We start from the raw sequence: 15251 nt of genomic DNA, 5'->3' as shown, positions 1-15251 counted from the left end.
GGACTTACTTTTTGAATAAGAATTAAGAGAATTAAGAATTTGCTGGTCTAGAGCCTTCAGGTGAGTGTTAACACAATGCCAAGGACTTAAGACATCAGCAATGATCTTAGAGAAGCAATTGTTGCTGCCATCAATCTGGGAAGAGTAATACGGCCACATCCCAGCAAATTCACCAAAAGATCAGACCATGTAATGCTCAGATAAATGGCAGACAACCCAAGAACTTCACCGCAGGCTCCACAGGCCTCAGTTAACATGTTAAATGATAAAATTCATGACAGTACAGTTAGAAAAATATGGGACAAGTATGGCATGTTTGGAAGGCTTGCCAGAAGAAAGCTTCTTCTATCTAAAAAAGCATGGTAGCACAGTTTAGATTTGTAAAGTTGCATCTGAACAAACCATTAGTCTTCTAGAACAATGACCTTAGAACAGATGAGACCAAAGTGGAGATGCTTGGCCATAATGCACAGCGCCACGTTTGGTGAAAACCTAACAAGCATATCAGCACAAAACCCTCATACTAAAAGTCAGACATGCTGGTGGAGAGCTGATGATTTTGGGCTTGGTTTCAAGCCACAGGACCTGGGCACAACACAGTCATTGAGTCGACCATGAACTCCTCTGTATACCAAAGTATTCTAGAGTCAAATGTGAGGACATCTGTCCAACAACTAAAGCTTGGCTAAGATTGGGTGATGCAACAGGATAATGATCCCAAGCACACCAGCAAATCTACAACAGAATGGCTGAAAGGAAAATAATTCTGCAATAGCCCAGTCATAGTCCAGAGCTCATCCTGACTGGAATGATGTGGTGAGAGCTGTGTGTAAACAAATGCCACAAACCTCAATAAACTGGAGCAATGTTGTAAAGAAGAGTGGGCCAAAATTCTCCCAGAAAGATGTGAGAGACTGATAAAGTCATACAGAAAATGATTACTTAAAGTTATTGCTGCTAAAAGTGGATATACAGGCAATTGAATAATAGGGTGTCCTAACTTTGTCACACATGGCTTTTCCATCTTGGCTTTATTTTTGTTAATAAAATAATGACATGGTGTGATATGTCATATTGTTCATCTGAGGCTTTATTTCCAAATTTTAAGACTTTCCAAGGACCAGATCATTTTTTATTATCTCCTGATACAGAAAACCATGGAATTCAATAGGGTGCCCTAACTTTTTCACATGACTGTAAATACTGTACATACTACCAATCAAAAGTTTGGGGTCGGCAAGATTTTGCTTTTGAAAAAAGTATATGCTCATCCAAGGTGGCATTTATTTGCCCAAAAATTAGTTAAAACATTAATACTGTTGTTTTATATGTTTGATTAACATATATATTTTTTTACATGTTTTTGTTTTTAATGTTGTTTTTGTTTTTATTGTTGTTTTTTTTCTTATTAATGTTTTTATTCTTTTAATACTGTACCTTACTGACCACTAACATTTGAACAGTAGTGTACTCAACATGCAGAAACATATATAGGAGCCCACTGAGTCACATGTAGGCATATTTCCATGCCACCCCGAGAGCTTAACCAAATCTGAAGCTGGAAATGTAGATAGGGAGGGTATTTCTTTACTCATGAACATACATCATGAATTGAATATGGAATATATTAGGACGCACAGAAGTGCTTGGGTTCCTAAATATAATCGTTTTAGCTTTTTTGGCAAGGCGAGAGCACTGAATTTAGGCCATGTTGAACATTAACCGCAGTGGGCTGAGTAATTTAAGAGGAACAAATCCACAATGAAATTTGCTTGTGGTAAAATGTAAACAAGATGCCAAATTCAAACTGAGAAAGAGACAGATGTGGAGGAGCACAGAAACATTTATATGCCATTTATCATTATAGCAGTGGTTCCCAAATGTAACTTTAGTCTGGCTCACCTGCTGATGCTAAACAAAACTAGAAAGCACACAATTAAATTGCTGTTACTAAAACATCTACAGTAAAAGCTTGTAGCTTGTGTTCAGACAGCTACATGTCTTTGCAGTCAAATGCACAACATTTTAGAGTGCTTCTATCTCAAAGAAATAGACCATCAAAAGAAAAAGAAAAAAGACCACCTAGACAAACTAGTCAACTTATGTGCAAAGTAACAGTCAGTTATTCGACAGTCGACCATCATTTCCTATCGAGCCATCACATTTTCTTAGGAAAAGCGTTTTAGTCAGTGCATTGGGAAGATTTGAAATTGTTATCTGCCCATGTTATGTCAAATCTGACCTTGTGTGTACCCCTGGGGTAAAGCATAGCACACTGTGGGAACCACCGGGGAAAAGGAATGAAAGTACAGCACAAAACGGTAATTACATAGTGTGATTAGTAAGAGTATGAAGTCAAGATGATTATCTGATCCATGATTACTCACCACAATCATCTCGGATGGCTCCAGAACGATGCACTCGCATCCACGGCGTAAACTCCCAGCAGACCTTTTCCCAAAACTAGAGGAGGAGAACAGGAGAGAGAAAGGTTATAAACTGCTCTACCAATTATGGAATCCTGAGATTCTGTGGAAATGAAAGCGTGCTCAGAAACCGAGTCGGAGGAGCACATATCCACACACTTGTGGCAGTGTTCCTGGTCTAGGCAGAAAGGCTCCACTGGAAAAGAAACTACAACCAGACTGGAAAATTCCACCAAATTACATCACGGCCTAATGAAAGAAGTACAGTGCAAAGTGATGGAGCGTTTATGTAGCAACACAAAAAACTCCATTAAAAATGGAAATGGAAATGTGAGGTGGAGTTCCACCCAAAATGAAGGCAAATACTGACTCAAGGTGGACATGCCTTAACATTTTTAAATAGATACACATATGTGCCCCTGAACCACAAAATCAGTCATAAGTAGCACAGCTTTATTTGTAGCAATAGCCAACAATACATTGTATGGGTCAAAATTATCGATTTTTCTTTTATTGCAAAAATCATTAGGATATTAAGTAACGATCATGTTCCATGAAGATATTTTGTACATTTCCTACTGTAAATATATCAAAACTTAATTTCTGATTAGTAATAATATGCATTGCCAAGAACTTAATTTGGACAACTTTAAAGGCAATTCTCAATATTTTTTATTTTTTTTGCATTCTCAGATTCCAGACTTTCAAATAGTTGTATCTCAGCCAAATATGGTCCTATCTAGGGTTGGGCCAGTAGACAATGCCATCATCCATCGCCGATGGCTGATAGACATCACGATGTTACACCGGCGTCTGGTGTGCGATACCTCGAGATGTCCTAGATGCGGCGCAGCGCTTCTCGTCTGGTATACGACCGCCTTTACACAGTGTCTACACCGGACGTGAAAGTTGTCGTCTGGCACTGAGCCGCGTCAGCTAAAGTCTGTCCAATTTTGTGTCAGCACGTCATAAACAGAACGCGGCAGCAGTTTACTGTCAGGGATTTGTGGTGTCATGCCACGCTGCATCCAGTGTAGACAGCATCACTGATTATACTGAGTTCTATTGACTGATCTATATATAATGAATCTCTAGTATAGATCAGTGGTTCTATAGTATTTTGTCACGCTGCACCGCTCGCATCCAGTGTAGGCACGGTGTTAGGAATTGTTAGTTGTTTTCCCTTATAAGGATTCACGCTTCTGGCAGACCTCACACAATCCCCCCACCGATGTCATCATCCATCACAATGTTTCACTGTAGACATCGTCCGATGCCAAATTTGAAGACATCGCCCAACCCTGGTCCTATCCTAACAAACCATACATCAACGAGAATCTTATTGATTCAGGTTTCAGATGAGGTATACATCTCAATTTAAAAAAAAAAATTACCATTACGACTGGTTTTGTGGTCCAGGGTCACATATAAGGACCTTCATATATATGGACTTCACTAAATCACAATGTGGAGTTAAAATGCAAAGTCAGAGAATGGCATTTCTGGGGGCAGTCGTGGCCAAACGAATAGAGAGTTGGAGTTGTAACTGAAAGGTCGCAGGTTTGAGTCTGAGGTCCATCAGGGATTGTAGGTGGAGAGGGAGTGAATAACCAGTGCTCTTTCCACCTTCGATACCATGACTGATGTGAGACCCTTGAGCAAGGCACCGCACCGCAGCATTGGCTTCCCACTGCTCCGGGTGTGTGTTCACTGCTGTGTATGTGCACTTGGCTGGGTTAAATGCAGAGCACAAATTGGCCACAAGTCACTTCACTTTCACTTTCTTGACCCCATTTCCTCTTCTTCACACAATAATTGTCTGTCTTTACTACACTAAAAGCAAAAAGAAAATAAACAGGAAAAAGGCTAAACTTAACTTCACTAAAACAATATAATAATAATAAAAAAAAAACAGTTGGTTAGAGGTCATGTGCACATCAAATAGAAATGTACTTTGTTTGTTTAAGCATCTCAACTAAGCCTGGCATAAAACACAGTGAGTTTGGGATGGGACTAGACAGGTGGAGTACTTAACATACTATTTTTTCCAATTCTTTTTGCACACTTCACCTTTCATCTGGTGTTGATTTACCATTAATGCTGCTTGTAAGACACTTTTTGCAGCTGAATGAGCTGCCAGGTGACACTATGGTCCAGTTGACACATGCTTACAACGGTTTAGCTGGGTGAGAGGTCAGAAAAACCGCTACACAGACATCAGAAAACTGTGACTGACAAAGCAAGGCTGATTTTACTAAAGAAAAACTCTTCTACATAAAACATAATTTCCTGCAATGGCAATCTGCATGATGCTTTAAAATATTAACATTAGTAAAGCAACACTTACTGTTATATAGCTACTTGTACACTGTATGGGTTACTGTAGAAGTGCAGCTGGCAGATATAGTAACTAGCTAAAATGATTAGACTAACAGGTGGGATTCCCTTTACATACATTGTTGCCGATTCTAAGACCACACACAATGAGCACTCTGTGTTGTAATGCTGTTTGACTTCCCTTACAGGCTTCTATTCAAATACAAACCTCAAGATTCAGTGTTTTCATTCATCATTCACGATACAGTTGATGATACGGTGGGTATAGTTGGAAACCACACTGAAGTCTAATTTAAACTGCAAGATGCAATAGGAACAAAAAATGGAATACATTTTCACCACACTTATAGATTATAGTGTTTTTTTTTTTTTTTTTTTTTTAATATAGACAAAAAAAGAGAAGAAAAAATAAACAGACGGCTTGATTGAGACTAAATGAAAAAAGAAGGGGTGGGGGTGGACTCTCTGGCTTATAAAATCCCAGTCTAAAAAAATAATTAATCATTTAATCAATCACTAATCATTATTTCATGTAGAAGCCAGAAAAAAAAAAATATTAACACCAGGCATTCATATAAAGTATATTATGTCAGACACCGCACCACATTCTTTGGGAATTGAACTCCCGGTGAGATGTGTTGCCCACCCAGTCGGCCGCTACATTCCATATTACACAACATTCCGGGTGTTTGGAATGTGATTCTGTGACGAACATGGCAGGCACTCACACACAGCAAAGAACATAGGGATCTCTAAAGTAAATAAGCCTCTTTTTCATCTCTCCATATTAAGCAGAGCAAAGATTAAAGAGCTGTTATGCAAGTGATGTCGGTGGGAAAGTCAGAGGGGAGAAGGAATACATTGGAAGGCTTAAGGACATGCTGAAGTACAGTAGAATGGTAATGCAATAAAAGGATTCTACTGTAACGCTTCAGTGAGTGCTAAACAGCTCTGCTGCCTCTCAGATCTGCACTTGCAGACACATGGCAACATAGAGCAAAGTAAACAGCATTTCAGGAGCACCAAAGCAACCCCAAACTGATATAATGCAAGGATCAAGATGCTTAAGGCTTGATTAGCAAAGTATGACATGTGAGGTATGATTACTTTAACCAGCATTTTAGCATTAGTATCAATAAAATTAATTATAATAAAATGTTATGAAAAAATACAAAATAAAATATATATATATATATTAACCAGCATTTTAGCATTAGCATCAATAAAATTAATTTTAATTAGTTGTTATGAATACATATTTATATAAATATATAAAAATATAAAGTTCTTTAAATAGTTATTTGTTGGAAAGTGTGTTCATAAAAAATATTTAAAGTAATTTCTTAAAGTGATCTAATTGTGCACTTAATAAACAAATATGTATAACATGTATAAAAACAAATAAATAAAAAATACCTGTACCAGAAGATGAGAGAGTTGTTACAAAATATGTCCAATGAAATCCATAAACACTCCTGGCTTCTTGAATCATGCATTCGGTTCCATTCTTCTACCTCAAATGTATTTTTAATGTCCTTTCTTAATATTCATACCCACACACTGCTACCACACTAAACACAAACACGATTTCCTGAATGCCACATGATAATCCAACTTCACGTACAATGCACTCTGTTCTGACAGCTCCGTCTACAGCCTTCATCTTACGAGAGTATGCGCTGGGGAATGTGCGTTCTTGAGAGTCAGTAGTGATCGACTGAAGCCAACATTCCTGCCTGCCTCTTACTTCCTGTGAAGCCAAGAGGGAGGGGTTGACCTCTACCCACAAACAACATGACCTCCCAACTTAACTCAAGACCTGTAGTGATCAGAGCGAGAAGCACCCAGAAAAACTCTAAAGGGCAACCTGGGGAATAGTAAACAGTAAAAAAGAAAATTTGATTCATATTCATAATCCAAAAAAAACTAAAACAATCATAATTATAATTAATAATTACAAAAAGTTAAAATTCACAAACATGCCACTAACTATAAGAAAAAGTTAGCTGGAGATTGAAATGCAAAGTTAAGAAATTGTGGCTAAACAACAAATGAGGCATGTTGATACATGTAGGGGAGTAACTTGTCACATATCAGATGTTGCAGATTATATTCTCATGAAGTAAATTCGTATCATTTCAGGGAGGAACAGTAAGGCTTTCAAAGCACTTCCATGGGAAAACCACCTGGGAGTTTGCATGTGGTTAAGTGGAAAAAGATTAAGAAAAAAAAAAAAATACTGAAACTGAAAGAATTTAAAAGCTTGCATTTTAGCAAAACGTTTTATCTGTAGATGAATAAATGTAAATGTAAAATATGAGCATGTTACTAAATTGAACTTAATTTAAAAGTATCTGTTTTGTTTTGTTAAACCATAGTGCAAAGAAAATTTGAAGGACATGTAGTGTGAACACTTTGGTACAAATCATTAAAAAAATCATTTAGTACATAAAAATCTAATCGTGAAAAATAATTTACTACCATATCAAAGTATCATCTCAGCTAACAAAAATATGTTCTAAGAACATTTCCCTAATATTCTTATTGAGGTACTGTATAAAAATGTTATTTATGAATGTTCTCTGAACATTTACAATGTTACATTTTTAAAAGTTTCAAAAACATTTCTGGAGCATAAATGGAACGCTCAATTTTTCTGAAACAAGTCTAAAAAAAACATAAAAAAAAAAAGAGACAAATGTGCTGAAGTTATGATAACCTTCTATTAACATTACTTGAAGAATGTTCATAACTTTGAGAGAATCTTGCCAGAACATTAGCCAAAGTTCTGAGAACGTTCCCTGTTAGAACAGACAGTATGCCATATTTGTACCATGGTAAAGCACAGGTAAAAATCTCTAGAAACTGTGATTACTAATGTTTTCACAAGTCTTGCATTCAGGAATATTTAAGAAAACAATGGATTTACTGGAGGATCAGACTGAACAGAGTTTATAACAATATAAACTATTGTTGGTTGTTAAGCCTGTAAAACCATTTTAAAGGGCTTGGAGCTGTCGCATAAGTACTGGCATGAGCACCAGGTGGTACTGCCACCTCAAACTCAACTCTGACTTCTGCCAGCACTTTGTACACCATTATGCTTTTAATGGATGCAATCGCTGTGCAATTGAACACTTGCATGCTGCATTTGTAATGAGTGAGAGTTTCAGGTGCGATTAAACAGAAGTGTTACACAAAATCTGCATTAAAATGAGTGTGTTTTTGTTTGGAAAGAAACTGGCAGAAAATAACACACGTCATGTGCTGAAAGAAGCCGATAAGATGTTACTGCAGATCTGGTCTGTCTCAGACAAGAATCAGCACACAGGGTAGCTGTGATGCCTCTTGGGAAAAAAAAAAAATGACCATTTGCGAGCACTATCAAGACACTGTTTATGAAGTGCACCGCTGTCCTGTTGGTTTTCATTCACTGGACGCCTGAGTCACAGTCTATTACAGGAGCAACACATCTCAGCTCTCTCCATGAAGCCAAACGAGAAAGCGAAGGAGGGAGAGACCTGCTTTTTTCATTGCCATGGTGATAAAATGACATATTCCCAACTGCCAGCCAATTCTAGTGCATCTATGTCAAGTGTTTTTGTACGGCTTGCTATGCTTTTAAATTATGCCCAGTCAATATGTTTCTTTCTGTATGTACACTTAATTTCTGTCACGCCATTTTCTATGCTACTACAGGTAAACTGTAGTGTGCCAAGCAAAATATTGATCCTTGATAAAGACGGAAGTCTTCCTTTGCATATGTGGCCTTGCTAAAGTAGTCAAATTATGATACTTTCAAGCAGGGATGCACCGTTAGGATTTTTTTTTATTATTATTATTTTGGGCCGATACCAATAATGATTTTAACAACTATTGGCCGATTCCGATACAGATACCAAAATTGGTCAACTGCATGAAGCAGGGATTCAAAACGAGTTAGTTAGATAGAAGCAGAACCGTTTCTGTTCCTGAGTTCATCAGTGAAACCAGTTTGAGCAGAAAACATATCGGTTAATAACATCATTTTTTAAACTTTTTCTTTGCCAATAATAATAATAATAATAAAGTACAGAGTTTAATTTACTCAAAAAGAAAAGAGTCTTGATCTCTCTTAGTCATAGTCAATACAGCATCATCAAAAAAACTGTCAATGCATTAAAAACATTAAAGTATTTTTTTCAAGATATTTAAAAATGTTTCAGCATGGATTTAAAAAAACGCTTATCCTATAAGCATTTTGAGAGAAAAAAACAGCATAAATTAGAAGGCCTTATGTTGCATTTAAGTATTACATTCAGAAATAATATAGGCCGAAATACTGGTAAATAAAAGCAAAATTACAAACACAGGCTATTTTAGTTCCCTTCTCTCCACAACAAATCCTCTAAAGCTGTATTTAGGCTAAATATAAGTGTCAAGCCAAAACAAATTAAGTTAAAAATGAAGCTGAAGCCTACCTCTCTCATTCTGCAGGAATCCAAATGTTTCCATATTGGCAAAGTATCTGGATGCTCACCTATTATTTATTAAGTAAACTATAGGCTTTGTTTTTCACTCGCATTATCGACGTAAAACATCATCCTTCACATAGGCTATATCAGCAGTGAGACTGAACGACACAGACTGAACTACGGACTATTTAAATTGAATAGTGTAACTTTTTATGTTTCTTTAATTGTATTTTATTTAGATAATGAACAGGCTGCAATGTCAAATTAGCAAAAATTTGTTGTATATGCATGTGAGGCACTGACACGATCACTGCATTGTTTTCTCAACTGTTACGGTTAATTTATGGTCATACCAACACTGGTTGGTCATACAGAGAGAGGCAAAAACATCATTCAAAACTGCAAAGCTTTTGAAAAAATAAAGAAAACTGCTTTCTGCCATCTCGGTTTATTTTTCTGTGAACTTCGGAGAGCATTACAATTATCCGAAACTCAGCACAATTTTTTCCTTTTGTTTTGTTAATCTGTTAATGATTTAAGTGAAATATATTTTGAGTATAGGCCTATATATTTCTTTTTACGTGGCCTATATAGTTTTATTCAGTTTTTTCCATTCACAGAAACACTGCAGGTGCGTAATGTGACCTTGTGTGAATCCGTTTCTACACTGGTTTCAAACTAAAAGCTTAACCGCCATTCATTTTTACTTAAATGTAGGCCTAATGCTTGGTGGTACATATCCTCAGATAAAAATTGAATTAAAATCTAATGCCGGTGCATTGCCATTGTGACTTACCCATGATGAATTTACAGCTGAGAGACATTTCACTCGTTGGATGTGTCCGCGTCATGTTTGCATATAGCCGTACTATGCTGTCTGATAAACTATATTTTGTACAGATTTTATTTTGTTTTGGCAAGTATTTAATTGTTTTGCCCAGTTGGATTATTATTAAAACGTTGGATCATGCAACAGATATGCAACTCGTTGCCTCCATGCAGTTAATAAATAAACCATCAGTACTGGCCATTTTAATGTTATTTCCAATATGCAGATGGCTTTAAAATAATAAAAAAAATGGCTGATAAATATCGGCAGCTGATTCATCAGTGCATCCCTACTTTCAAGTTATGATGTTTGCATTAGGTAACTGATTACATGCCAGGTTCAGAAATTAAAGGGATAGATCACTCAAAAAAATTTGACTTCTGTTTATTACTTATGTTTCATCACTGATTAATTTTTCAAAATTGATACTGTTATTGAGCTGAACTGAATTAAAATTTAATTGTTTCGATTTGAATAACAACACAACTGTCTTTTCAGAGCTGCTTTATGGCAGAATTTGGATTTGTCTCATATTTGATAAGTTGGCCTCATTGATTCTGTTATTTCCCAGTTCACTTCTGTAAAGCTGTTTAGAAACAATCTGTATTGTATTGTACTAAATAAATAAAGATGACTTACTACAACACAAAAATCGAGACGTTTTGACTCAAATGCACAATAAACATATCATTAAAAGTCCATGCAGTTTGTCATATATTCAAATCTTCTGAAGCAGAAAAAAATATATTTACATGATATGCTTATGGTGCTTTTTGAAACTTGAAGACAATACCCATCCAATGCCTCAAAATATAACAATTTTATAACATTTTGGCTAAACTAAAGCCAAAAACTAGACCCACAGACACAAAATGCCAAACTGATTTACAAATTATTTTTCTCATAACTTTATGTACAAAATATAAATTTTGTACAAATTAATTCTATCATTTGTAACTTCTTATATATTTTGTACAAAGTAATTTTTATTATTTGTTACCTCTGATATCATTCTCAATTCATTAACTGTCATTAATTAATCTAATTATAATATAAATTTTTTTCAGAAATTTTATTTTGATGAATTGATTATATTTAAAGTATTTGGGACATTATGACACAGCATTTCTGTAAAATAAAAAATAAAGAATGTGGCACTCATAAAACTAAAAAAAAAAAATGCATCTGAAAGTCCAAACATATTGCAAAAATTGCCACTTAACTTAAAAAAATATATAATAATAATAATAATAATAATAAACATACAGTGGCTCTTTGAAGGTACTTTCATTAAATGCAAATTTAACTAAATAGGTTCCAGTCACATTTTTTGATGTGTGTATCTACACTTGGGCCATTAGTTAAGTGGCAAACTAGGATGAGGGCATGTAAGGAGATGGATATTTACTCTTCTTAAGGTCCATTGTTACATATTTTGTTTATTCAGAATTGGGCTTTACATTTCCAAATCAGTTCCAAATCATGTTCAAGTTCCAAATTATTTGTGAGAACTTTTAGAGAAAGAATGAAGTTACAAGCTTAACACACATAACAGGTTAATGGAAAGGGTATTTAGGGTGTTTTTTTCTAATTTCTTAGCATGAATGTTTGATATTTGATGGCATTCGGGTAAGGGACATACCTGGAGCGTGGCAGGAACATGGACTCTTTGATGAAGACCGATCCAGAAAGCAGAATGTACCAACACGTGCCAATGTCATCCGGACTGTGTGAGACATAAAGAGAAAAATGTCACACAGATTCTAACAGGAAACAAAACATGCATATTTCTAACATGTGGCCTGGTTTGCTGTATGGTTAGAGCAAAAATAGCTGACACAGATGAACATAACATCAATGCTTAATGTAAACACTGTCATCATTTCTGTTCAGTGATACACTCCTTTGCACAGACTAAAGACAACATAAGGAAATTCCCAGAGGAGAACAGTGGACAGAGTGACCAAACGGCCAAGAGCGAAACACACACCATCTCTCTTCCTCTTGTAAGTGATGCCAGTTGAAATGTGACTGCTTGAATTATGTGTGTGTGTAGGAAATAACACACTGACACACAATCCCCCTTAACACTCCTTTTTTTTCAGGTCACAGAGCAGTCAGGAATGTTAGACATCTTCCGAGGCATGCTGGGTCGACGCCAGAGACGTCCTTCTAGCTCCCGGCGAGCCCCGCTCCATGTCTGTCTCCCTCTCCAGTAAGTGTTAAAAGTGGAAATGGGAAAGGGGAGCAATCCAATGAGCAGCGGACATCTTGATCACTGAGTCAGAACAGCCGATACACACTCCAGTGAGATAACAGGCCCAAAGCAGTGCTGGGGTTTATGAGCTGATAGACACTCCTAACATGAAGCAAATAACCCCGCTATCACACTACACTGCACACTTCATTATTGTGCATTTTAATAGTACTTGTTTTCATTCGATTTAATAGGTTTTGTCTGCACTGAGATTTCTTGTAAATCTTCATCTTATCACATGAGTCATTGGAATACTCGATTCTGATTGGTCAATCATATTAGAGTGAAACAGTTGGGTTGTTACGCTATTTTATCACCAAATCTTGGATTCAGTCTTTTTTTTTTTTTACTTAGGTGCATAAGCTCAGATCAATCAGTTCCAAAAAATGAACATAATATTTGGTAATAATATAGCAGGAAATGTATAAGCATTTTTTGCTGGTCATAATAATTCAGAAAGTACAAAAAGTATCAAAAATTTGTATAGCCTATGTGAGTCATTAATTCGGTTTTAGTCCAGTGTGATAACATTAACTCACATTTTCAGGAAAAGAAAATCCTCCCTGCACTGTAAAAAAAATGAATCATGGGTCTTGTAATTTTCATAAAAAATAAATAAATAAATAAAATAAGGTGATTATTAAAAGTGTGTATATTTCATTAAAGAAATTGTGGTTCAGTGTTGTATAGTTTTTATTAATAAAACCAAGAGATGTGTTTTCCTCATTTTTTAAAGAAAACTTAAGCAGTTTTGTGGCTTGAATTGAGGAACTGATTAAACTAAAAATTAAAAAAAAAAAAAAAAAATTAAGGAAAGAAGGCTACCTATTTATTTTAAGAGAATTAGCTCAATTTTGCAGTTTTATCTTAGAGGTGATTGTTAGTTCCCAGCATGTTTTGCATATGGCTGGATATGGAGTGTAAATTTTGAAATGAAATGCTATTTTATGTGTTTTTGAGTGAAGGGAAACATCTATTAATGGTTAAAGTTAGAGTTTCTGTTTTGTTGAAGTTTCCATTGTGCAGAAGAGTAGAGCATATGGTTATGGATACTCCTCTAAGACATTAAGCCTTGTTCAGTTAGCAGTAGCTTTGCTAGTGCTAGTGCAGTATTGCTCAAGTATTTTCCTACTTCCTACTGTTTGGCTGTATAGAGTCTTTTACATGTTAAAAATAACTCAGTCAATAAGTCAAATACAAACTGGCATCACTCAAAATCTTTTTGAGAATCAACTTAAAATAAATGAGCACATTTCACTAATTATATTAAATACATTGTGTCACAGATTAATTCATTTAGGAGATTTTACATGATTTATACAGGTAGATTCCAAAAATAAAAATGAAGCCTTAAAAACTACTCAAAATATTATGTGTAATATTGTTACCATAATTTTTTTAAGTAGATAGCTCGTTCCATTTTTTACAGTGTGGGTCATTATTGTTTAAAAGTTGAAAAATACATCAAATTAAGCACAAAAAAATGACATAATGGACTCAATCTCCCTACGTTTTGCTTTCAGACTATATATACAGGTTTTTCACATACTGTACATATTTTGAAATAAACAAAAAAAGGTTGTTTTGATACATACAGTCACTACCTTTAAATTAATAGATTTTTCACAATGCTTCAATGGGATTGTAGTTCTTGAATTATTATTATTATTATTTTCATGTTCAGATTTCCAATTTTCAAATCATTTTTTCTTTAAATCAAATTTTGTAATGTTATGCATCACCTCATAGCTGGTTAATTTGGTTCATAACTTATAATTTTATAAAATTTATATGGGAAAAATACTTCCGGAACCAAGGCCACTCTGTTTCCTAATCTTCTCCGTCATCCATGGCAAATCTGTACATCGGAACGCTCATTCAGAAATTGAAACCAGTGTCTCTCGTATCACACCGCAGAGTTGTGCTTATGTTTCATACAAACGCAACTACTGGAATCTTGTGTGTCTGTTATTGATTGCAGTAAAAATAACATCCAAGAGCTTCAATGTTAATATTTCTGTAGTACAGTTTTAGTATTTGTTTTGTTGCTCCGACGTTCATTTCATACATTGTAATGGGTAATTTATTTTCTTAGCAAAATAATTTACAGATACTACTATAATTTGAACTCATTTCAAAGTTTCACATTCTCATATTCATTTGTTGAGTAGCCACATACGTTATCCCTTATTTAATTAATGAACATTATTTCAAAGTCCAAATTTGTTGATTGACTGATTTCCACATCATTTAAGTACAAAAATACTTCTCCTAACTTCTGGATGTTTGCCCTTAAACGAAAATCCTACACACGCACACATTACATCTTCTCTATAGGACTAATGAGGCAGCTCCTGACTGCTCTCAAACACAGCACGAGCGCTGCTTGCTTTTTTCGTTCTCTTTCTGCATCACTCCCTTCATCATTGCTGCTCCTGCTCCCTCTTTTAATCGTTTTTCCCGAGCGTGCGCAGACAAAAACGAAACACTCAATTATTAATCAGCAGAATGCAGAGAGTGAAGGAGAGAGCGGGAATGATGGAGGGTGAGAGACGGAGAGCGTGAGGATGTTCTGCACCATCAACGGAGCAGCGCTGACTGAACTGGGTCACTGAAACACTCTTCCAACGCTCATCAAATGCTCATCAAGCACACAGCAACAGCCTCCAGCCCCTCAGGAACGACTGGGTTGCACACACGAGAGCAGGAAGTCAGGCAAGGTTTGGAGGAATATGGACTTCATGCATTCATCCTTGGGGGTTATTTATCTGCTTATCCTCAGTCAATCAAAAAAAGGAAATTCCTGGTATTTTAAATTGTAAACATTTACAACCAACTTCATTAAATATAAAGAAAACTAAACCACCTTAAATGTTTAAATTGTAACTGTTATCTTTGACAGCCATAAAATATTAAATTCTAAAACTGAGCTGGAGTAATTGCAAAGT

At 35.6% G+C, this 15251-nt stretch overlaps 1 protein-coding gene across 14 annotated transcripts in view; it reads right to left on the bottom strand.

Annotated features, from left to right (window-relative positions):
• LOC109072264 (rap guanine nucleotide exchange factor 2-like) overlaps positions 1-15251 on the bottom strand; it is a 106717-nt gene that overhangs the window by 52363 nt on the left and 39103 nt on the right. For 12 of the 14 annotated variants that reach the window (XM_042738176.1, XM_042738168.1, XM_042738165.1 and 9 more), the window contains exons 4-5: positions 11689-11772; positions 2388-2463 (exon numbers count right to left, since the gene is read on the bottom strand). In XM_042738176.1, coding sequence (XP_042594110.1) covers positions 2388-2463; positions 11689-11772 — 160 coding nt within the window. Of the gene's footprint in view, positions 1-2387; positions 2464-6179; positions 6461-11688; positions 11773-15251 lie in introns of those variants that run through there. The other 2 variants (XM_042738174.1, XM_042738175.1) reach the window with 2 other exon arrangements.

Source organism: Cyprinus carpio, chromosome B14 (genome assembly GCF_018340385.1).
Source record: "Cyprinus carpio isolate SPL01 chromosome B14, ASM1834038v1, whole genome shotgun sequence".
Taxonomy (NCBI): Eukaryota; Metazoa; Chordata; class Actinopteri; order Cypriniformes; family Cyprinidae; genus Cyprinus; species Cyprinus carpio.
This window is presented reverse-complemented; position numbering and strand designations above follow the sequence as displayed.